Source organism: Leopardus geoffroyi, chromosome C3, assembly GCF_018350155.1.
Source record: "Leopardus geoffroyi isolate Oge1 chromosome C3, O.geoffroyi_Oge1_pat1.0, whole genome shotgun sequence".
Taxonomy (NCBI): Eukaryota; Metazoa; Chordata; class Mammalia; order Carnivora; family Felidae; genus Leopardus; species Leopardus geoffroyi.
The window spans coordinates 21,653,462-21,678,556 of NC_059338.1; the positions used below are offsets into that span (position 1 = coordinate 21,653,462).

The 25,095-nt window shown below is 34.6% G+C and overlaps 1 protein-coding gene across 2 annotated transcripts in view; it reads left to right on the top strand.

The window, feature by feature from the left end:
- The window catches only part of CDC73 (cell division cycle 73), a 143,943-nt gene extending 123,203 nt beyond the window's left edge, over positions 1 to 20,740 (top strand). Inside the window, exons 14-17 of one of the 2 annotated variants that reach the window (XM_045456142.1) lie at positions 148 to 309; positions 3,566 to 3,666; positions 8,984 to 9,125; positions 10,064 to 20,740. In XM_045456142.1, the coding sequence (XP_045312098.1) occupies positions 148 to 309; positions 3,566 to 3,666; positions 8,984 to 9,125; positions 10,064 to 10,100 (442 nt within the window). In that variant the 3' untranslated portion in view covers positions 10,101 to 20,740. Of the gene's footprint in view, positions 1 to 147; positions 310 to 3,565; positions 3,667 to 8,516; positions 8,715 to 8,983; positions 9,126 to 10,063 lie in introns of those variants that run through there. The other variant, XM_045456143.1, reaches the window with a different exon arrangement.
- The last annotated feature ends 4,355 nt before the right edge of the window (positions 20,741 to 25,095 follow it).

Genomic DNA, 25,095 nt, shown 5'->3' on the forward strand with positions numbered 1-25,095 from the left:
TGTACATGCAGAAGCAGGTTCATTTAAAAAAAAAAGAAAAAAGGTTTGGTTTAAAACTATCAGTATTTTAAAAATAATTTCTAACTTATTTTCCCATTTGTGTCCCACTGAATCATTTGACCTTTTTTCATCTCTGTTTTTTCAAAGATTTGTCCCATCAGATGAAAAGAAGAAACAAGGCTGCCAACGAGAAAATGAAACTTTAATACAGAGAAGAAAAGATCAGATGCAACCAGGGGGCACTGCAATTAGCGTCACAGTTCCTTATAGAGTAGTAGACCAGCCGCTTAAACTTATGCCTCAAGACTGGTAAGATTATTTCTATTTTATGTAGTCATTAATTTTTTTGTATAATTAAAAAGTATCAAGTTTTGTCATGAGTTCTAGATAGAAACTATCCCTGAAGACATTGTTAGTGTCTAACTTGGTCATTAATAATGTCCATGTTTTAGTAATACCTATATAAATTTGTATTCTGGATAGCTAAACATTATTTTACTTATAAGAAACACTGACTTCTGGAAAATTTAGTAAAAATTCTTAACACTGTTTATTTGTTCTGGATCAGCTTTTAGAACAAAACTTCCAAATAGACTAATGTTTTGAGATCCTATTGTTTTAGTTTTTTGTTTTGGAGAATTCACATTTTGGAGTAAGAAATGATAAGTGAAGAAATTGTTACTTTTATTATGAGGACTAATTTATTAATAAAAACAACATGATCACCCTACCCTGGTTTAGCTCTTCAATTGCATTAAAATGTTTCTGAAGGGGCGCCTGGGTGGCTCAGTCGGTTAAGCATCCGACTTCGGCTCAGGTCATGATCTCGCGGTCCATGAGTTCAAGCCCCACATCAGGCTCTGTGCTGACAGCTCAGAGCCTGGAGCCTGTTTCAAATTCTGTGTCTCCCTCTCTCTCTGACCCTCCCCCATTCATGCTGTCTCTCCCTGTCTCAAAAATAAATAAACGTTAAAAAAAAAAAAAAATTAAAAATAAATAAATAAATAAATAAAAATTTTAAAAATAAAAATAAAAAAAATAAAATGTTCTTTAATAAAATATTAAGGTATTTTTAACAGTGTCTATTAGCTCAGATACATGAATTATCTTACATTTTATTAATATAAGGTAGAGTAAAAACAGTCTTGAGAGTGTATCTCTGTGTGACGTAAGAGAATGCAACACATTGATGCATTAACTGAAATTTACCTTTGAGGTACTTACCAGTCTTCACACATTAGGAAGTCAGGGCATTGAGAATATAAGTATGTTAAAAATGTATTATATGAAGTAAAATGAGAATGTCAGTTATCAAGTTTAAAACTTGTAAGAAAGTTATTCCATATTAGTATTACATGTTTGCAGTTATTTGCAGAAAATGATAATACAGTGTGTACAAGTGCCATCTCACCGTGCTACAGAATAATGCTTGTATATATTAGCTAGGTCCCTAGTCATTGGTATCTTAACTTAGGAATATTTTCCTTACCTTTCTTCTTTCCTTCTCTGTTAATCCTTTCAAGAATTCACCAAGAGTAGTATTTATATTATCCTGCTTACATGCTAACCCTGTGAAGCCCAGTAGGATCTAGGTGATGTCTCTCCAGCAAATTTCCTTTAGTTTGGGAGGTACCTTCTGCTTTCAACTATTGTATGGCTAAAGCTAGGTCATGAAATTAAGAGGTCATTTAATAGTGAGCTCTTATTACCAAAGATCATTTGGCAGTATGGGACATGTATTCCATGAAAGGAGGAGATTTTTAATTTAAGATTTCATTTTAGCCTTAGAGATTTTGAGCAGGTTAGAATTTTAAGTTGTGTTTTTTCACAGTAACTTGAACTGTTGCTGTAGATCTTTTATCTGAATAGAAGGTGGCCCTGGTTTAATTCTTTGTTGGATGTGTAGAGTCTTCATCTAATGCAATGGTTATTAAGAATGTGATCTTGGGGCGCCTGGGTGGCGCAGTCGGTTAAGCGTCCGACTTCAGCCAGGTCACGATCTCGCGGTCCGTGAGTTCGAGCCCCGCGTCGGGCTCTGGGCTGACGGCTCAGAGCCTGGAGCCTGTTTCCGATTCTGTGTCTCCCTCTCTCTCTGCCCCTCCCCCGTTCATGCTCTGTCTCTCTCTGTCCCAAAAATAAATAAACGTTGAAAAAAAAAATTAAAAAAAAAAAAAAAAAGAATGTGATCTTGGACCTCTGGGCATTCCTAAGACCATTTCAGGGAGTTGTAAGGTTAAAATGATTTCCATAATACTACTAAAATGGCTGTTCTCATGATTTATCAGTCCTCACCCAGGAATAGTAGCATAACCGGGGCACAGGATCAGCCATTCCCTCCCTTTCTTCTTCTCACTCCTCCTCTTCTTCCCTTCATTTCTCTTCTACAAATGGACTGTCCATGCCCTTCTGTTTCCCTATCTGTAAAATAGGGTAATAATAGCACTCACCTCATTGGATTTTTTGGAAGGTTCAGTGTGTTAACGTAGGTACTGTGTAAGGTGCTTAGAACAGCACTGGCACATAGTGAATGTTCATAATAAGTCTTATTAATGTTAACTGTGTTACTGTTTATTATGGTTTTGTTTCCACCTCTTTAGTTCTAGGCATAAGCTGTTTATGACTGTTACACTTACTATACTTTCTCAATTTAATTAAATATTTTGTGAACTAATGAAATACGAGGGCCTAGAAAGAGATTTGTTCTTTTCAGAAAAATAAAGTCTAACAGTTAGAAAAACAAGGTTTTAGAAAAACTTGCGTTTTTAGAAAAACTCTTATAGACTGGGCGCCTGGGTGGCTCAGTCGGTTGAGCATCCGACTACGGCTCAGGTCATGATCTCACGGTGTGTGAGTTTGAGCCCCGTGTCAGTCTCTGTGCTGACAGCTCAGAGCCTGGATCCTGCTTCGGACTCTGTGTCTCCCTTTCTCTCTGCTCCTCCCCTGCTCACACTCTGTCTCTTTCTCCTACAAAAATAAAAAAAATTAAAAAATTTAAAAAAAAATTAGGGTGAGTGAAACAGTTGTAAAACAATTGGAAAAATTTTTAAGAAGTCTGATGGTTTCTATACTCAAATTACTTTCCAAATACTCAGAAGAACTCAAAAATAAGGCCTTGGGGCTTCATAAAATGATTGGTGAGTTATTTATAATGTTTTTAATTAATGTAAAATATTTAAGATCTACTTGAATTAAATGATTTCCTTTTAAAACCAACTTTTTCAATTAATACATCCACCAGTGTTCCCTATTGCATTGGAAGAATGGGCCTGTTAGTCTAGGAGAAGGACAAATTAAAAGGTTAAAAAGATTGCATATAAGGATTGTGTATGTAATTATGTTTAAAAGACACAGGTGCAGTGCATGAGACGTATAGCAATCATTAATGTATTTTAATGGTAACGTAATGAAGAGTTGTGGTAATGGACTTTGTTTGCCTCACAGATGTGTTGACAGGAGACTATATCACATGAATCATTGAGTCCTTTTCTTAAGGATTTACAGTAACCAAAGTTCATCTATGAGATACTGTCTCTCTATTCTAATCCTCCCCCGTTTCTATTTATAGGGATCGGGTTGTAGCAGTTTTTGTGCAGGGTCCTGCATGGCAGTTCAAAGGCTGGCCCTGGCTTTTGCCTGATGGATCACCAGTTGACATATTTGCTAAAAGTAAGATTCTCTTTATTTTTACTTTTACTTTAAATATTCCTACATTTACCAATATAGAAATGCTCTTGCTTTATGTAAGAGAAAGCCATCTATGGCTGTGCATATATGATGTATGTATCAAAGGATTCCTATTAATATATTTTAATTTTTAAGCACCTGTGAACTACTTTTTTTTTTTTTTTTTGGACATTATTATTTTTTGTGTACTTATATCTAAAAGTGAATTATCCCCTGAGTTAAATAGAATTACTTTAGGCCTTAAACTTCAAAAGCATTAATATTTTTGCACGTCCATATATTTTTATTAAAACTGATGACTAGTTTTAAAATGGGTTGACTTTTGCTAACAGTAGTGTATAGCTGTAATTTGAAGTGCCATATGATTTTTACCAGCTGTTTCCACTGTCTTGAATGATTGTAGCATGATTGATTTTTTCTTTTCATTCAACTCTAAATTCAAATATTCTCTCCTTTAGAGAATCCTTCTCTGGCCATCCTGGAAAGCCATTACCTCCTCCCAGTTACTCATTAAGCCCTTTTATTTTCATGATAGTACTTGCTGCTGTTTGGTATTATCTTGTTTTTATATCTTTATTTTCAGTCTTCCTGGTTATAATGGCAAGTTGCTTAATGGGAGGAGCCTTTTCTGCCTTGTTTGCTCTTGTATTGTCAGCACAGAAGAGGGCGTGGCATAAAAGAAGCATTCAATAGATACATGTTAAATTAATGGATTTCATGTGGCTTCTATCTTTTGGTATATTAATATATCAGTATATACCAAATGTAGATTAATCTGGTCTATTTTTTTTGCTGGTAGAGATACTCCAATTATTATTTAATTCAAGTACCCAATTAAGTTAGTAACCACAGTAAAATTGTTTTTAAAAAACCATTCTAATGAAACAAGTATGTTTATTAGAAGTAACAGCTTCAGTTATTCTGAACGTAGAGTGTGCTACTGTAAAATCCAGCCTCTTTTAAAGCAGCCTCAGTTTTTGTTAGTGGTATCACCATTCTTCCAAGATAGAAACTACCCAAGCTTGAAAGCTTTACTCATTTATTCTGTTCTGCCTTCATTCATTTTAATTAATTATTCTAATATTACTAATATTATGATAGCTTTTTATGTTATTTCTGAAGCTACAGAGTTGATAAATAGAAAGTTAAAGATAGAGAATGGGGATTTTAATGAAAGTAAAGTATCCATGAACACGAATATTTTACCTACTTGCTTGCCTGTTGAATAGTGTTTTAATAAAAAGAATGATTGTGCCTTTGTAAATGCTGTCTAAATTTCATTTAGAATATAATGATGTAGTAGTTTCGTTCGTATTGGTAGTCTTCTGAAATTTAGATAACTTGAGTCTTTTTTTTTTTTTAACAAAGTTACAATTTTCTTCCATGAATTATTCTCTTTTTAATCTTCCTTCTTTACTGAATCCTTTCTGTCAGGATTTACAGTGAAAGTAAATCCGACTCTTGATTTTGGCTCAGGTCATGATCCCAGGGTTGTGGAATCAAGCCCCATGTTAGGCTCCACATTGCACGTGGAACCTGCTTGGAATATATTCTCTTTCTCCCCCACCCCCACCTGTGTGAGTGCGTGCGTGCGCTCGCTCTCTCTCTCTCTCTCTCAAATAAAAAGAAAATGAAAGTACTCTTGCCTCTTCCCTCTTAAAATAAAACCCGTTCTCCTGATAAAATAAAACCCTTTCTCCTGATAAAATAAAACCCTTTCTCCTGACTTCAAAGCTCCTTTTCTTTTTCCTTTTATGAAATTTTGAAAGAAATGTCTCTACTAACTCATTTTCTATTCAGTTCTCAGTCCTCTGTTCAGCTTTCTTGCTCTCCACTAAACTGTTCTCACCAAACTTACCAGTGACCCAGATATTAGATCCCTTTGACCTCCTTATCAGACTTAAAACCTTCTTTTCCAAGGCTTATTACTCTTTTTTCAGACTCTAGCTACTTTCCCTCTGGCTTTCAACTACCTGTTAATATTTTGTTTCTCTTTTCCTTTAAGTATAGATACTCTCTCAAGGAGATCTGATAGCTTTCAATTATCATCTATATCCCTCCCCTTATTCTAAGGTTTCTAGCTTATATTCTGGGCCTGTATATCTCAGTATTTACCAGATAACTCCTCTGTGAGGTCCTGTTGGTATGTCAGACTCAGCTTGTTCCATATGGAATCGTCTTGTTCACTCCCTCATTCCCAAACTGTTTCTTTTCCTCATTTAGTTTTCTTTAGTAATTTGCCTAAGCTAGAAACTTAGGAGTATTATTATCTCTTAGCTTTTAGTTGATCTCCTTGTTTTTACTCTTGCCTTTTCTAGGTTTTCACCCTTTGCCCCATAACACACTTAGAAAATGGTAACATCTATATAGCATAGCGGAAAACTGAGGGTTTTAACAGGAGCATCTATATGGGCCATGGTAAAAGCTTGTACTATTTTTCTTCATATTGCATAATAGTAAAATCCAAAAATTTTCAGAAGATATTAAGTATTGACTTGTATAAAATGGGCAAATAAAATCTTTTAAACGTTACAAGAAATTGGAGCTTCCAACTGCATATAGCTTTTTAAAAATATTTTTATGTTTGAGGTAGCTACATGTATTTGTTGATCAAGATTTTTAAATGATGATTTCTTCAAATTTTTGCTGGTTATCATTGAGAAAAAGTTTTCATTAATCTTCTAGATTATGTTGCCCCTTTGTCATCTGATGTGCCATCTTTGTACCTACTGAATATTATTCAAGAGCATTTTGTCTATTTCTTTTGCTTCTTTGTTCCTGTAAAATAATGTTGACAAGATTCATGCAGTTTGTAAAAAATGAACAATTCTGAATTGTGTGAAATACTTTGCTTCAGTACTCATTGTGCTACCAGTTAGAAGACTGGCTTTCTTAAAAAAGAACTTCATTTGTTCTATTTTTTGCTGAGGTTTGTAAACTAAAAGTCTTTTTCTGAATCAGAAAGATGTTTTGTATAATGTCTTGGTGTAAGTTTGCTTGCCTTCACAGCTTCATGCCAATAAAATTTTTGTATAATGAGAGAAGCCTCATGCTTTCTTATTTGTGACTTAGACTTTTTAGACTCTAATGTTTCACCATTAATTTTAAAAGTTGTCTATTCTGGTGGAATAAATACTGTATAAACTAAATCTATTGAAAGTAGGGAGTGGAGTACTGTATGCTTTTATAGATTTAGATAAATCATTTTTAAAAATATAATATATTTTTAAGAATGATTTAAGGTAGGGGCGCTTGGGTGGCTTGGTCAGTTAACTGTCCAAGTCTTGATCTCTAGCTCAGGTCATGATCTCACAGTTCGTGAGATCGAGCCCTGCATCAGGTTCTGTGCCTCCCTTCTCTCTCCTTCTCTCTCTCTCTCAAAAAAAAAAAAAAAAAAAAAAAAGAGAGAGAGAGAGAGAATGATTTAAAACAATTCATACTGAGAAAATTAGAAAAGTGAAACATGTAGTAAGGAAAATAGGAAGTATTGAAACTGTTGGCTTCATTTAATTTAAAAATTTTCTAAATTAAAAAATATTTACACATATAAATATTTTGAAAATGGGTTTTTTGAAGCTATAGTGTGTAGCCCCTTTAATGAATCAGTTTAATTCATTAAATTGAATTAAACTCAAAATGAATGATGTGTTTGGTGAGGGGACCTTTAATTGGAAAAGCAAATAGTTTAGAAGTAATGTTTAAGTGTTTCTGTTTGTGAGCACAAATGATTCATTTTGGATTTGCATCAAGAATTACACTTCGATTCATTGTTAACATCCAAAGCCAGTAGGCTAGCAAGCAATGTGGAATAAACAGTCCATAACGTAGCTATCAAAAAAATGAACGAAGTCAATCATTTTTCTCTTTAGAGACCCCTAATACTAGATGATGATGATGGTAACAATCATATCTTATATACAAAAAAAAAAATTAATGGAAAGAAAAGCTAACTCTTATGTGTGTACCTGTAAAACAGAAGCTTCACTGATGGTAAACTGATTGCAGATACAAAAGTAAGATTCAACTGGATGATCAGGGAGAGAGATTCAAAGTCAGTATTTTATGGTCCATTTGTTAACCTTTTGTAGGATACACCAGCTGGGAGGATTTGCCCGCTAGAGTCTTTTATTCACCCGACCCTAGAATTAACTGTTAACAATGAAAATCAGATAATTTCATCTTCTTGCTTTAATCACTTTCTAGTGGTTTACTATCACATTTGGAACAAATTCGGATTTTTTTTTTTTAACCATAGCCAAATTTTACAGTATAGGACATTGTCTACAGAAGAAGTTATTCTTGTTTATAGGGTGTGTGCCAAGCTTGCTTTCATTTCAGAGCCCTTTACCACTGTTCTTATGCCTGAAATCCTCTTCTTGATCTTTGCTAGACTCGCTTTTTATATCATTTAATTATCCCCTTCTAGGTAACTTTCCAAATTTTTCTTTTTCCCTTTTCATCATTTCTTACCAAGTCCCATTAGTTCTCACTCCCTAATTATTTCTTGAATCTTTCTCTTGCCAGGCACGTACCTTCTCCCTAGTTGAGCAAATCTCTTTCTTCTCTAGATTGTTAAATTGTATCAATAGTCGCTGCTAAACACTTTGCAGTGATTCTCCATATCTCTTAGATGAAAATCCAAACTCTTTAATATGGCCTACAAGGCCAGCATTGTTCTGAATCTGGGGTCTTACCTTTTGCTCATTCTTTACATTACTTTGTATGATGCAGTTCCATTAAATTTCTTTAGTTCCTAGATGAAACTGTTTTCTCTTTGAGCATGTTCATGCTAAACAAAAGTCATTTTCTGTGTTTGCTTAATTCTTACTCAGCCTTTAGGTCTTACGTTAGATATCATTACCTACGCAAGACTTTCTGAACTCCATGGTCTGGGTAAGATACTCTTTTATGTTTCTGTGGTACACTCCTAACTTTATCATACTGTATTTGAATAGTTTTTTTCTTGTTATCCTTCACAAGACCATATGCATTTTATTAGCCTCATAACATGCATTATTCCTCATTTCAGTCCCAGTGACCCAATCCTTGGTAGGTATTTGTTGAATGTTTTTGAGGATACCACAGTACTTAGTAGAATCTATTTCAAAAGTCTCTTTGGTTATAATGTAGCTTCATCTGGTTGAAGAAAGATTGTTTTCTTTTTTTTTAAGTTTTTGTTTTCTTTTGAAAAAAGTTTTTTTTTCTTAATGTCTTTATTGGGGTGTTTTTATTCTATTATAAAATATTTTTATAATTTTGATCGCAGTTTGAATTAAAAATATTATTTCCCCCCATACAGTTAAAGCCTTCCATCTCAAATATGATGAAGTTCGTCTAGATCCAAACGTTCAGAAATGGGATGTAACAGTATTAGAACTCAGCTATCACAAACGTCATTTGGATAGACCAGTTTTCTTACGGTTCTGGGAAACATTGGATAGGTAATTCTGATCCTAAAATTCATTTACTTCTGCTTTATTATAGTAATTTTCCTTTCTCCTCAGTTAGATTTTAAGCTCTTTAAAATTGTATACATATCCCCCAGTTTCCTTTTTTGAACATTGTATGATGCTGATCTCTAGTAGATATTAATAAATATCTTTGTTGTACTGATTTTAGAAATAGATGGAGAAAGGGCTTATAAGCTTGTTAGAACAGTAAACTCTGAGTCAGAAGACCTAGATTTTAGTCCTGATTTTATGATCTGGCTGTAATGAACTTTGTGACCTTTTTGAACCTTGTGTTCTGTCTATCCCAGGGGCTTGGATTTATATGATTCCCTGCAGGGTTTTTTTGTTGTTTGTTTGTTTGTTTGTTTTGTTTTTTTGCCAGCATCAAAAGGTCTCTGACTGGATTTGAGTTAAGGGTAGCCTGTGAAAGGAATTCAGGTTTTGAATTTATTTTAATTACTGTTATAAACAGAATTCTTAAAGTCCTTTTACAGTAATATCAGTTTTGTAATTGGAAAATTTAAGAACAGCCTTATGATCACAGTACCACTGAATTTATTCTCGTGGTGCTCTTTAAAATCTGTCACTTTCTTGGTGTAAGTCTCTTGCTGAATACTAAGGGTTTTCTAAAGTCAGAGGTTACTGAGGTAACCCAGTGATTATAATTGATAATATATTAAAGAAAAACATTTATTATTCTAGCCAGAAGCTCTGATTATAGAATTTAATAAGAGGAGTGTTTCTTCTGGCTTCAGAAGTTCTTATTCTGTATTCCCAAAGTATAGTATCAGGCTTCCAGTTTTTTAGAAAACAAAGCATCCTGTTCACTTTTGAATTTTAAGTTTAAAAAAAAGTCAACTTATTTTTACATTTCTAAAAATTCTAAAATTCCTATAATCATTATAACCTATTATAATATTATTTTCCAGGTACATGGTAAAGCATAAATCCCACTTGAGATTCTGAATTTTACTTGGTTTCCCTTTTTCTGGAGATCTGGATTAAGAAGCATGGATATACCTTGACCTAAAGACTGAGACTCAAGCTTTATGAATTTATCAAGAACTTACAAATGAAGAAGGTCACAGATCCATCTTTTATAAGACCTTATTTGATGCTTTATGCTTCAAAGGGATGATGCTTGTCATCCATATAAGCAAACTTTTTGGCTTACAACTATTTTTTTAATATTAGCCTTCTAGTCTGTAACGGAAATTGTATATTTTGATAGAAGTTTTTTCTCCATTGGTTAAATTAGCATTACTTAAAATTTGTTTCTTTAGAAGATAAATGCAGGTTATAAATGTGTGTATATTTAGAGGTTATAAGGCTCTCTAAGCCATCTTCTGATTTTTCATTGCTCTATAATTCCTTTTATTGAAAATAGTATGCTATGAACGGTATCAAATTTTAGTCTCTGGAACTTCCAAAACTAGCAAAGGGATGTGACTATTTTGAATGAATCAGAATGTCAACCTGTATGTATACTATACCTATACTTATTCTTTATTTAAAAAAGAATAATGAAAAATCAAGAACAATTCTTCAGCTTTGGTTGAACTGTTCGGCCTTTTCAAGACTTCTTTACTTACAATGAATACATTGAATGAATGTACATTCTTCTTTCTCACTGACTTTGGTGATTTTAAAACTTAGAATGATATATTTCTATCTGTGCTATCTTTCCACTTGAAAAATCTCAGAAGACAGATTAAAAACATGATAGGCTGTAGTACTTTTTGTTTTGGGAGCCAGAGTATGTTTGGGGGAAAGAAATGTATTAGTCCTACTACAATGTAACTTTAACTTTCTTATCTTTCTCATAAGTTCACCTTTGAATCTTACTTTGTATGTATGGTATAGGTTTTGAGTCTTCTGTTTCTAGGCATGTTGATCTTGGAGTTCTTATCTTCCATTATCCCTAAATATTGATAACTCTCCCAGACACCAAAGAACACATTTGCTTAATTAAGTGTCTGAACAGAAACAAGATAAAAACACTGGTATTTTTATGTGCGTATTCAATATCGTATAAAATATAAAACCTATATTTTAACTTAGTAAAATATTTTACTACTTCTCTAGAGTGTTGCATCCAAGGTACAATGAATGAGCATTTTCCTTGAGTCTTGATTTCACCTTTTATTACTTAAAAGCAACTGGAACCTCTACTCCCCTAAAGAGTTTTCGCCATTAGGATTGTTGCTGATTGTTCATCTTGTGTCATTTTTTTCTCCATTTTTTCCCCAGTGATCTCTCTTAGATGAACATTTTTTTAGTAAACATTTAGCTCCTTCTTATGTTATGCTGACATTACCTAGCTTCATTTTGAAATTTAATGCTATCATAAGAATGAGAAGCACTTATTTATTTTTAAAGTAATCACAAAAGTCCATACCAATAGTGGATAGAAAAAAGTATTTATTCATGTGGAATTCACTATGTTCTTAAGAAAAGCAGTCAGCATTTTAAATTATTAGATTATAGGATATTTATAAGGTTTGAACAGATTCTACCCCCTTCCTTTCTGTGCACCTCTCTTCTTGAAAACAAAAGAACTCAAATTTGTTCACTTTAGACTTTCTCATCATATAAACTGTTTTCAAAATGAATTAATGTATTGTATAAACTTTCTCCATGATGAAATCGTCAAAGACTAGAATCTGTACTATTTTAATGTAAGATTACTTGTTAAGACTACTACAAGTGGACGAGAACTACCTTTCTATAAAAATTTTTAGTATTTATACTTATGTCATATATGAAATTTACTTGATACAGAGTGTGGTTAAAATTGGGAACATCTACTTTAAACAGGGTTTATTTTTCTATCTTGAATTTGCCTTATGTATATTCAAAGGCTTCTGGAAATACTGTAAAGGAACATTAGGAAAAGTACAAATATGCTATGCTGTATGTATTTTAAAATCAAACCCTTAGTATGTACTTAATTTTCTTTTTCTTTTTTCAGCAGTTCAGTCCCTCATTTAGGTCCATGTAATTAATGTAATAGTCATTAATTCCAAAACAATTTTTTTTCAGCCAGTCATTATTCGTTATCTCATGACTCCCAAGTCCTACAGCAGCACCTATCACTGTGCCTTGCACATAGTAGGCATTCAGTAAATATTTATATGCATGAATTAATGAACTTTTCAGTGTGACTGATTTATTCCAAAAAGTACTTTGACTAGGTCTTGGAGTTTGAAAATACAGAAATACAGGGAATGAAGAGGTACACATAGATGTTTAATGGAAATGAGGTATACATTAATGACCTTGACTTACCATAAGTTACTGTTAACTGGAGACACCCTTGCTTGTCCCATTGGTAAAAGAAAACTCCCATTTCTTTATTCATAGGACACTTTTCTGAGTCAGGTAACATTAAGAAACTTGTAGGTTTCAGTCAGTTAATTGTTCAACCTTGACTGCACGTTAGAATCACTTGGGGGACCTTTTAAATATTTATTGCCTGATTCCTGATTCTGATTTAATTTGTGCTGAGACCTGATCATCAGTATCTTTAAAAAGTTGTTTAGGTAATTTCATGTTCAGAAAGGATTGAGAATCACTGATTTAATTTGTTGTTGAAAACAATGCCAGTATTAAATGTCGTATTTCCTCATCTCCCACCTTCCTTCCCTCCCTCCCTTCCATCCTTCCTTCTCTCCGTTCTGCCCTCCCTCCTTCTCTCCCTTCTTTCCTTCTCCCTGCTTTCCTTCTTTCATTCTTTCTTTCCTGCTTTTACTTTTCCTCTTGGTGGCCACCCTTTGCACTAGACTGACCCCCTTATTGATGGTATTGGCCTGTAGTTCCACATAACAAATTCAAGTCTTATTTATTTAATATAGGAGTATTTTGCTGTTTAATATTTAAACAATGTTTAATATATTGCATTATAAACTAGTATTGTAGTTTATGATTTGTTTCCCATGTGTCCTTATCCTTATTTTTTTTTTAACAGCAGCATGATAACAATCCATACAGAAATAACTAGTTCATAATGAGGAAAATTTCATAATAATTTTTAAGGTAGAAGAACGTAAAGGATTAATTTCTTATCTGCCATGCAGAATTAGTTTGCTTATGAAAGGAAAGAGGCATACTTCTTAATTGGTCTGCACAGAAAAGTAAATTATTCATTTAAATAAAATTCATTATCAAACATTGAAGGAAATATTTTTCCAAAATAAAAATTTTTGTGACTCCTAACAAAGTTAAAGTGATACATTGTTCTTTTTTGGAGGGTGGGGAGGGAGTATTTAGTTTCCATATTTCTTACTATATAACAATTCCATTTTATTGGTATTAACAGTAGAAAATGATGATAGGATACACATTATGTGGCCAGAAATAAAATGCCACTTTGTCAGATAACAATTATCTGAGTCTTAGTTTTCGAACTAATTAGTTTATAAAACTTTTTGAGACCAACAGTGTATTTTATAAATATTATAAAAGCTGACCAAAATTAAAACATGAAAAATAAATTTGATTACATGAGCCTTAAATATTACTTGACTGAATTTTTATTCACTTGGATTTGATAGTCAACTGGTTACCCTAACCATAGTAAATTAACTTTAGAAATAAAAAAGTAAAAATCACTGAATTTGACTTAAGAACTGGATTAGGAATTTTGAAATGTCATGTCCTGTATGTTCTGGCCTATCCATTGCCACATTTGGCTGTATAGTGATGCCAGCATGGTTTCTATCTGTATATGTTGGAATGATAACCAAGGAAAAATTGGAAATGTATAATAGGTGTATAAAAATTATATTTAGTAAATGCATAATATGCAATAATACTTTCAGGTCATTCATCTTTTGGGGCTTATATGTATTATTTTAGGTAGTGTTTATTAGAGTGATCTTGAGAGTTATATATAAATGTATGCCATTTAAATGAGTAAAACTAAGGAGATTAATTTTATTGCCAAAATTCAAAAAGTGAAGTGATGCTATGTCAAATTTAGGTAGGTGATGTATCTCTCTGAGAGTTTTGTTTGCTACTGAATTCCATTTCTATCCAGTTTAAGTTTGCTAAAAGCTCCTTAACCTCCAAGTTTGTTTATATAGTGCTTTATATATAATGTAGTTCATTTACATGGTATAGGCACTATAAATGATTGTTTACCCCCCAGTTTGTATATTTCTCATGCAAAGTGGGTTCTTCAGTGGAACTTAAATTTAGGCCCTGTGGCCTGATTAAATGTTCTACTCATTCTTACTCCATTTCAGTGGATTTTTAAGTTTCAACTTGTAAATAAGTTTTGGGTATATTCCCACCCCCACTTCTGCCCTAGTCTTCATCCTTCCAACCGAAAACACATTCAACCAAGAATACAGAAACTGTATTGTGGTGTAGGATATGGACGATGACAGTCTTTTCAAAAAGGGATTTATGAGATTTTTCAGGCATTGTATTTGTTTTGAAAATAAACGTAATGGAAGTTTTCACTTTGAAAACTAAAGAGTTAAGTACATTTACAGTCTCTGTTAATGTGTTAAATAATGGAGAGAATCACAATTCTTCCTAAAAGTAACAAGCTACATGCTCTAATGAGCTTAGTTTGGTTATGGTCCAACTTACCAAGTCCTTATTGTTAGAATGTTATTTACCAGCATACACTCTTAATTCTATTATCTTTCAGCAGTTTGGGCACCCTGATTTTAACATTTTGTAGTTTGAAAACAGACTGCACTCCGCATATAATCGAATCATTAACAACATCATGGTATTATTGGTGGTGCCAGTAATAATGTTTAACTCTTTTGCAACAAAATTCCTTTAATGAAGTGTTTAATGGGCCCTATTCAAACTTAATTTCCATTCAGTTCATAAGTGCCTACTAAATATGTATTTTATCCTGCTCTTCTGTTCATTTGATCATCTGCTTTTAGGCAGATGAGCATTCACATAACTAAAATAGATACAGCAGGAGTTGTAAATGCTGTTGGATTTTTTAAGGCTCAAAGGTGCTAGTATATAAGAGCACATTGCCAAATAAGCTTTTTTTCTTCTCATTTTCTAAAACAGTTTCCTTTATTTTTAATTAATGATCAGTGTTTATGGTGAGTTGGAAAATATCCTCTTAATTTCCTTCAGTGACCATAAAAAAAAAACATTAAAAAAGCAGCTCTAGAGAAGGCTATGGTGTTGAGTCTGTCATAATTATTTGTAGATACTTTATCATAGAACTGTAGTTTATAATTCACCGTCATCTAGAGAATATTGATTTATATTACATGACTAATGTAAATAGGGCTCAGGCCACATAAGACCGAAGACATCAGAGGTTTAGTTAATCACATTTGAATATTTTATTGTGCTGTGATTGATTTGCCAAAAAAAAATCCAAATGGAAACACGTTGGGTTATACAGCATGGACTATGATAAAATATGATAATGTATACTCACAGAACTTGCCTTCATGGAGTTTAACATGTTAAAAATGTAAATATGGTAATGGCATCAATTTCTCTTTTTAAAATTGTTAAATAATGATGTGTTTTTCTTTAAAATGGAATAGTTTGAAATTTTATCAAGTTGGTGTATGTAATGGTTGGGGAAGATCAAATGGGCTTGCTCATGGCATATTCGATCATGACATAACTAATGTTTATGGTCATTTTGACTGTAAAGCAGTTTTAAAGTATTTGTATTTTTATTTACATGTTTTTATTTCATAATGCACCACTGAGTACAAAAAAGGAAGTGTAAGGGTTACTGATGATGAAATAAAGTGAGGGTGTCAATGTAGATTAAAGCAAGTTGATGTAGGAATTTGAGGAGAAAGAAGAAATTATATGGGAACTCACAACTCCATGGGGAAAAAAATACATAGTAGGAATTGGGCAGTGATGTATCTTTTGGGGGATTGGTCATAAATTTAAATGAAACGAGGCAAACTGTGGTGTGATTTTTTTTTTTTTTCCAGCAGCATTTAGGTACTTGATTCCAGGTGTAGAAAAAGCAAATAGATTTTTAACTTTTGATAGAAGTAGAAACAGACCAGGGAGGTGAAGATATTCACAAAGGTGATGATTATAGTACCAGAACATGGAATCTAAGCTCTTCAAGGGATAAATGATGGAGAGGAAGTGGTGGATTGTATGAAAGTGGTGCTGACCCACGAACTGAAACCTTCAGTGAAATGAAGCTAAAAGTGAGCCTAAAAGACAAGAAGGTGAGAAGATTGGGTGTGTGAAATCAGGATTTCAGATGTGATCTGATATTGATGAGGAAAAGTCAAAACCTTGGAAGTGACTGAGATAGAAGAAGGGCTCTTTGAGGTGGGGAGTCAAAGATCTGAGGCCATGATTACTCATGTGAGTGTTGAAATAACTGAGAACTACAAGAAATAAAGGTGGCAGGGAAGATAGCCACAGGCTAGTGACTCAGCTTGATAGCAACAGGAAAATTCTAACTAGATAGCATGAACTTTAAAGGATCCATGCTCAAAACAAAAATCTTTGGCTTTGTTATCAAGAGATGAGTGAACGTACATTTAGATATTTTTAGATTTTTTTTAAAGGTATGGATCATCATTTCAATGCCCCCCTCTAACGTGCTTTTTTAAATAAAATTCTGTACTTGTTCCATTAGGACAGATTATGAGGGCTTTTACTATACTAAGTGTAAATCCTCCTTTTCTACCTTCTCTGAGTCTCGTTTTCTCCAATTTGCTCCCACATCAGGCTAGTTCTTGTATTCTTTGCCTCTTCTGTAGCCCAATAATAACTGGAAGTGGGAAAAAGTCTTTGTTGGAAGACCTGAGCACTGCTCTGTTCTGAGGTTTCGTAATGAGCCCAAACTGAGGTCTCTCCTTAGTCGTATGTGCATCTTACTACTAAGGGAGAACATCTTGAATGGTTCCCATAATGGGTTCAGGGTGCTGGAAAAAAGGAATACTTGGAAATATGGGAAATTGGAAAGGGTTTTTCATTGACTTTTCTGTGGACATCTTATTTCCTCTGTTTGTTTTGTTCTAGATTTTGGATGAGAATTCTTAAAATGTTGCAAGCTTTTTTCCCCCTATACTGGGGTGGGCTAGATGTTATTTTGAGCCTAATCTAAATCTTACCTGAATCTATTTTCTTTCTTTGGTTTCCTTGTTAACGTGAAGTGGTATATATTTTCTTGTTTGGTGGCTGATGGCTTTACGGCTTTTCCTTTTTTCTCAATCCCCTACCAATTCATTAGCTGTTAAGTATGATCGAGCTATGGTCCCACTTGACTTCACTGTCTTCACCCAGAAGTGACCTTACCTATTTTTGGTGGAGGAAACAGAAGCCATGGACTTCTTAGTACTTTATCTCACAAACTTGTATGCATATAATAAGCATCCTTTCATTCCTCCTATTATAGTGATTTAAATGTCCTGTCACCCATCAAGGACTTGTCTGTTCATATGTTCTCCTACAGCCTTCCCTGCTGTCATGAGTATTGCTCTGTTACAGTTTTCCCTCTAGCTTGTGTCTTCATCCTGTCACCCTCTACTTATACCTTTCCACCCACATTTAAACTGGGTTGCACCTTACATCTTAAACAGGGTTCTACGGAGTATGTGAGTGACTCCCAAAGATCTGTGGGCTTAGATGTATCACAGGTATGGTACTAGGAAGACTACCTTCAGAGTACCTGCTGAGCTGCTGCGTGGTAGGCTCTCAGTTCCTGTTTGTATGGGGACTGGCATCTTTCTGGTTAATACATCCTTAGCCCACAGAAGTAGAGATAACTGGCTTGCTTGTATTGCTCACAGGTTTATTGCCACTCGTACTGTCCCACAGTTTGACTTGTGCAAAAGGGCAAATGAGTAGACAAAGGAAAATAGTAAAGAAGTCTACAGAAAAATAGGACATTCATAAGTGGGTGGTGGTGAAAAAGAATTGCTGGTGGAGATGGATAACAGCTTTGATTTTGAAAAAGCACATGAGGAAGTTCAATCAGTGTGAAATAAACTTTCTATAAATTAAAACAACAAAAACCCAATGCATTAAATGTAGTAGAAAAAGAGGGAAATGGCCACTCCTGAGGACCAAATTAGAGGCCTGGATGGAATATGTGCAGTAGTAGTTACCTCTAGAAACGCAAGGCCCAAAGACCTGAAGATTGTAATAAAAATGAAAACACCTTGAAGAAAAGTTTGGATATTTAATGTGAATAAGTAAAGAACCGTAAGGAAGAAAGAAAGGAAACAGATTTAGGAAAACTGTTCATAGATACTAGAGGAAAATTTCCCTGGTTTGAAAGAGCTCTCATTCTGGAGGCTCCCTGTAACATGGAGGGGAAGGGGGTGGACACTTAGGCAGACATTTCATTCAAATATTTATGGTCTACTTCATGTCAATGATAATACTATTTTAGTCACTGGAAGTCAGGGTAAACAATTTTGAGCCATGCCCTCATTGAATAGGAAGAGGTAGATAATAAAATGAATGTGTCAGATGTGAATAAGTGATAGAGAAAAAAGTGAAGTAGAGTGACTAGACAGTGCTGGGATAAGGCAGAGGCAAGATACAGTGTTTTATTGGGTGGTTGGAGGCAAGGTGATATTTGAACAGCAATTTGAAGGAAGTGAGGGAGCCAACCTCGTAAATATCTGTGGCGAAAATAAGGAACAGGAAGTTTAAAAGTCCTAAGGTCGTGAGTCCACCTGGGTGGCTCAGTTGGTTAAGTGTCCGACTTAGCTCAGGTCATGATCTCGTGGTTCCTGAGTTTGAGCCTGCATCGGGCTCTGTGCTGACAGCTCAGAGCCTGGAGTCTGCTTCCCATTCTGTGTTTTCCTCTGTCTCTGCCCCTCCCGCCTTGAGCTCACACTCTCGCTCTCTCAAAAATAAATAAACATTAAATTTTTTTTAAAAAATCCTGAGGTAGTATCATATCTGCAACTCAGAGACTGGCAAGGAGGCCACTTGGGCAGAGATGAGGCAGCAAGAACAGTTAAGAGGTGAGTGCAGAGTGGGAGCTGGAAACAAGATTATGTAGGACTTTGTAGGCTACTGTAAAGCTCTTAGCTTTTATTCGTTGGTACATAGGGGAAGCATTGGAGAGTTTTTGAGCAGAAGAAGAGTGACCTCATTGTGACCTTAGGTTTTAAGAGGCATAATGCTCTTAGAGAATAGACTATGTGGTAGTAAATGCAGAGGCTGGGAGATCAGATCATTGGATATTACAGTAATTTAGATAAATGATTAGGGTTTGGGCCAGTGTGGTTACTGGGGAGGAGTGACAAATGGTCAGATTCTGGAAATATTTTGCAAGTAGATGGATTGGGTGTGATGTGTGATAATAGAGCCAACAAAAAGGTTTTTTTGTTTTGGGTTTTTGCCTAAATAACTGGAAGGATGTAGTTTTCTGCTTACTCTGATAAGAAAGGTTGTGTAAAGGTCATATTTGGGGATGATATTAGCTAAGGGAAACTGGAGTTTTGAGGAATGTTGAGTTTGAGATGCTCATTAGACATGCAGGAAGAGATAATTCAAATTCTTTAATTTCAGGATAAAGAGAGGACTTCATAAAGGAACAAAAAAAGAAAAACACATCTCCAGGCTTTAAAGAATGACTACAAATAAACGTTTCCCAAGTGAGACCATTTATCTTGAGGATATGCAAGGATCCAAAGAGTATATCTCCCAAGTAACCTCGGTTAAGGAACAGGGACATTAGAACTTTTAAGAACTTCAAACAAATGACGAATTAAAGATCTGTGTTCTGTGATAGAGTGGGAATTTGAAATGTTAAGTGGTAAGTAAGAGTTCCTCAAGTGGGAAAGACATACTACCTGGAAAATCTCACATCAGTAACTACAGATATTAAGCTATTTCAGCAAAGATGTGGGGGCTGAGCTGAGCAGGGAGTAAAGAGTGAACACCCTAAATTTCTCATCCCTGATGAGAAAAATGATTTCATGGAAGATGACCAACACTTGTTCTTGCAACTAATCAGAAGTTCTATATTTTTGACAAATAGTTTTCTAAAACCCACTTAAAGCACTTTGGAATATTTAGGGGGGAAAAAAACAAACTTGTTTTAAGGTTTTGGAGATTTTTAAATAGGTCAGGAAATTATTTGCAAGTTGTGAAATTGTGAAGGTATGAACATTTTGATAGGTATATTTATGTTTTCAACGCAAAAGCACAAAATAAATATCTCCAATAACCATTTTTAAAATGTTCTTTCCATAGCACAATTTTTTTCCAACAGTAATTACTTTCTTGTTCATTCACAGACTTCTGATCATCTGACTTCATAGTAATTTCTAACCTTGTTATTTAGCAAAGAGCTAACTTAGGTTTAAGAGGAAGGTCAACTCTCATTTTCTTGTTCCCACATGGTTCCATTATTACTGTTATCTTTGTGTTTTTGTTTTGTTTTGTTTTTTCCCTCCCTCCTCAGAGATCTCTTTATGCCACTTTTCCATTTTGTAAAGTATCTATAAAGTGTTGTCTGTTTCATTATGCTGGGTGAGGGAATGGGAACTTCATTGTCAGGTCTTTTTCTTCCCTCAGTTCACCTTGTACTGTGTACAGATAAAGTGAAGGCATCTGTGTCAATTCATATATTAACTATTAATAAAGCTTAACTTAAATGCAAATATATATTTATTGTCTTCTTCCTGCACCCAACTGAATCATCTTGCATGCACCCTGGAATGTGTTTGCCCTACTTTGCAGACCAATAGCATGAAGTAAAAATGTTTCATACAGCATTTGTCAAACAGTGTTGTGTGTGGATCAGGAGTGTTAGCATTCCAGTGAGGGTGAATTGTGTGACTGTTCATATGTGAATTCCTTGACCTTTGTTTCAAATTTACTGAATGGGTTTTTGTGGGATAGAGACAGAGAATCCACATATATAACAAGATTCTCAAGTGATTCATGGATGTACTATTTTGAGAGTCAATGACTGAAAACCTGAAGCCAGATTGTATTTTCAACCTCATCAAATGCTTCCCTCCCAAAAATTTAGGTCCAGATATACTGCCTTGCAGTCTTTCAACATGCCATCCATTTTCACAGCTCCATGCCTTAGTAAATGTCCCTTTCTCTGCCTGGAAAATGGGTTCTTACCTTTCAAGACAAATTCACACCTGTGAAATTCACATCTCTACTTATAAAATAACATATTTGTGTTTTTGTGATTTCTTCTGCTCATTACGAGCAGCATGAGGGATTTGCCATTGTTAGTATTATCCCATATGAGAAAAAAATCAGACCAAAGTTTATGTTCTTAAAACCAATTGAACAGAGATGTGTTTGCATCAGTCATCTATATACTGATTAAGAATGGACAACCACATCTTCATTTCCCATATATATGATGCTACAACTCACTTTAAAACCTTAAAGAAATCTACCTATGCAAGGATTATTACAGAGATTGTCTTGAAAGGAATGAAACACAATAATAGAAATCTATATGAAAGACTAAGCAAAGTTATACCAGTATCTAGTAAGGAGTAAGTATTCACATTTTTCTTATGTGTATTTATAGTACCAGTGCACTGTAATTAGTCATGTTTTAAGGTTTTAGGGTTGACCAGTTATCAAGTTTACTATCTCAGCTCCAAATCCACCCTTCTTTGCCCTGCTTTGTAATGGCTGGAACTGGGCCCTGTACAGGTTTCTCCTGTACAGGCTGAATGTTAGGCTGTCACTGGAGGAACAATGTAAGGTCATAACAGGGGAAAGAGTGTCTTTTAATGATTCTGGTGGACTGTATTCAACTTGGCTGCCAGCAGATTAGCATGCAGAAGGTCGGGGGCACCCATTCAACAGCCTTCATGGGTCATCTGCAGCCTACATCTTCCTGAAGGTTACTCTGCTGGAAGACCCAGCTGTGGCCCACCCATAGTCTCCGTGGACCCCGCCACTTGGTGAGGTGCTCCAACTAGGCCAACTCCACCATCCCCTCCAGCATGTTTCTTCCAAAGTCTATGTTCCTGTGTGAGCTAGGCCCTCTCCAATGAGTTCTGAATCTCACTGGAGTAGGGGTGGGGTGGCTCTTACAAGTTCTTACTTTCTTTTTTATTCTCCCACCACTATAAAGGGAGTAGTTTCTTTCTGCTTCTCTTATTTCTATATCCATTAGAATCTTTTTACACCGCCTTTTATTAACAGTCTCTAAATTTTCTGTATCAAAATTACTGATGTGGTGGTTCCTATCTCCTGATTGGATTCTGACTGATACATGGGGTATGCTGCTCAAGAGAGATTACTTTGAGAGTGGGGGATAAACTACTTCCTAAAAGTTGTGTTGAATCAGGGAGAACATGTGTTAGAATTATGGTTTACATAAATATTTGAAGTCTCAAAATAGCAAATGAGAAAAACAATACTGTGATGAAGTAATTGTGTGGAAATGAGAGAACGATTTGATAGAGTTTTGGTGGCTGACCTGATTGAAACCATGCTGATGGACATGGGAAACTTTAGATCAATAAATATTAATTTATTCACATGTTACAAAGAAAAATACAAAAGGAGGTGATTACTGTGTCCAGATTCCTGGGAACCTTCCAGAGCTATTTTATACATAAATGGATGAATAAATAACCACATCTCTCAGTCTCTCTCCCTTTTTTTTTTTTTTTTAAACATATTTGGCATTCTTCTGTATCTTGCTTTGTTCACCTACAATATACCTTGGAAATTGTTGTATGTTTTTTCAGGTTTTTTTTTTTCCTGTTTTATTCTTAATTTTTTTTTAAGTGAAGTAAACATCGTATAGTGAATATGTTTCCTTTGAACCGGCTACATGCTATTTCACACTATGGCTATGCCAGCACTATGAAGGGACATCTGGGTTGAGTACAGTTCTCATTATACCATTATAAACAATGTTGCAGTAAACATCCATGTACATATTTATTTGTACATGTGTTTGAGTGTGTCTTGGGTAAATTCCTAAAAGTGGTATCACTGGCTCAGAGGTCATGTTATTTTTTTTAACTTTTTATTTTGAAATAATTATAGATTCATGGAAAGTTACAAAACTACTACAGAGAGGTTCCAGGTGTCCCTCTCCCAATTTCTCCCAATGACATCATCTTATATAACTATAGTACAATATTAAAGCCAGGATATTAATACAGTCTACAAATCTTACTTACATTTCATCAGTTTTACATGCCCTCATTTGTGAATGTGTGTGTATGTTCTATGCAATTTTATCACAAGTAGATTTGTGTAACCACCACCAAAGTCAATATGCAAAACTGTTCCATCAGCACAAAGATCTTTTGTGCTACACTTTTATAGCCACACCCACACTCCTCCCTTCATCACCACCCGGTTCCTACTCCTGGCAATCAACTAATCTGCTCTCCAGCTCTATAATTTTGTCATTTTGAGAATACAGTAGACCCTTCTTATCTGTGGTTTCACTTTCTGCAGGTTTCAGTTACCCATGGTCAACAGCTGTCTGGAGGGAGATGATCCTCTTTCTGACCTATTGTCAAGAGGTCAATAGTAGCCTAACGCTATGTCACGTGCCTGTGTCATTCACTTCATTTCATCTCATCATGTAGACATTTTGTCATCTCCCATCATCACAAGAAAAGGAAGGGTGAGTACACTGCAGTAGGATAGTTTGAAAGACTACATTCACATAAATTTTATTACAGTCTGTTGTTATAATTGTCCTATTTTATTATTATACTAACTAAATAATAGGTACCTACTTTAGTTGTTAATCTTTTACTGTGCCTAATTTATAAATAAACTTGATCATAGGTATGCATGTATAGGGAAAAACAATATATATGTAGGGTTCGGTATTCCTGGTTTCAGGCATCTAACGGGGGTCTTGGACTGTATCCCATGCAGGTAAGGGAGAACTACTATATTCTATAAATGGAATTATACAACATGTAGCCCTTGAGATTGGCTTTTTTCACTCAGCATAATTCCCTTGAGATCCATCCAACATTTGCATGTGTCAGTAGTTGTTCCTTTTTATTTCTGAGTAGCATTCAGTGATACAGACGTACCACTATTTGGTTAACCATTCACCAGTTGAAGGGCGTTTGGTTGTTTCCATCGTTTGGCTATGATAAATAAATTTTCTGTGAACAATCATGTACACATTTTCGTGTGTTTTCTTTCTTTGGGATAAGTGCCCAAGAATATGGTTGTTGGGTTGTGTGGTAAGTATATTTTAGTTTTTTAAAGAAACTGTCAAACTGTTTTCCAGAATGATGGTACCATTCTACATTCTCACTAGCTGTGTATGAGAGACCCAGTGCCTCTACATCCTTGCCTGCATTCTATATTGTCATTATTTTTTTTAAGAGTTTAGCTGTTTTAATAGGTGTGTAGTGATGTATCTTCATGGTTTTAATTAGAATGTCCCCAGTGGCCAATATTGTTGAACATATCTTTGGGTACTAATTTGCTGTCTGTATATTCTCTTTGGTGAAATGTCAAAATGTCTGCTTATCTCTTGCCCATTTTATTTCTTTTTTTTTTTTTTTTTTACTTTTGAGTTTTGAAGGTTCTTTATACAGGCAATTCTCACTTTTCAAGTTCTGATATACGTGACTTTTTTTTTCTTTTTTATTTGGAACAGTTCTTTTTTTTTTTTTTTTTTTTTTTACCCCACCAGCTTTATTGAGATATAATTGACATATAACAGTGGGTAAGTCTAAAGTATACAGCATGATAATTTGATACATGTATATATTGTGAAATGTTTACTACAATAAGATTAGTTAACACATCCTTCACTTCACATAATTACTTTTTTGTTGTTGTTGTTATGGTGACATTTAAGATCTACAGTCCAAGCAAACTCACTCTACTGTACTAGATCCCCAGAACTTAATCTTCTTGAAGTTTATATGCTTTGACCAACATCTCATAATTTCTCTCACTGGCCAGTCAGTCCCTGGCAACCACCATTCTACTCTCTGCTTCTGTGAATTTGGCATCTTTAGATTCCTCATTTAAG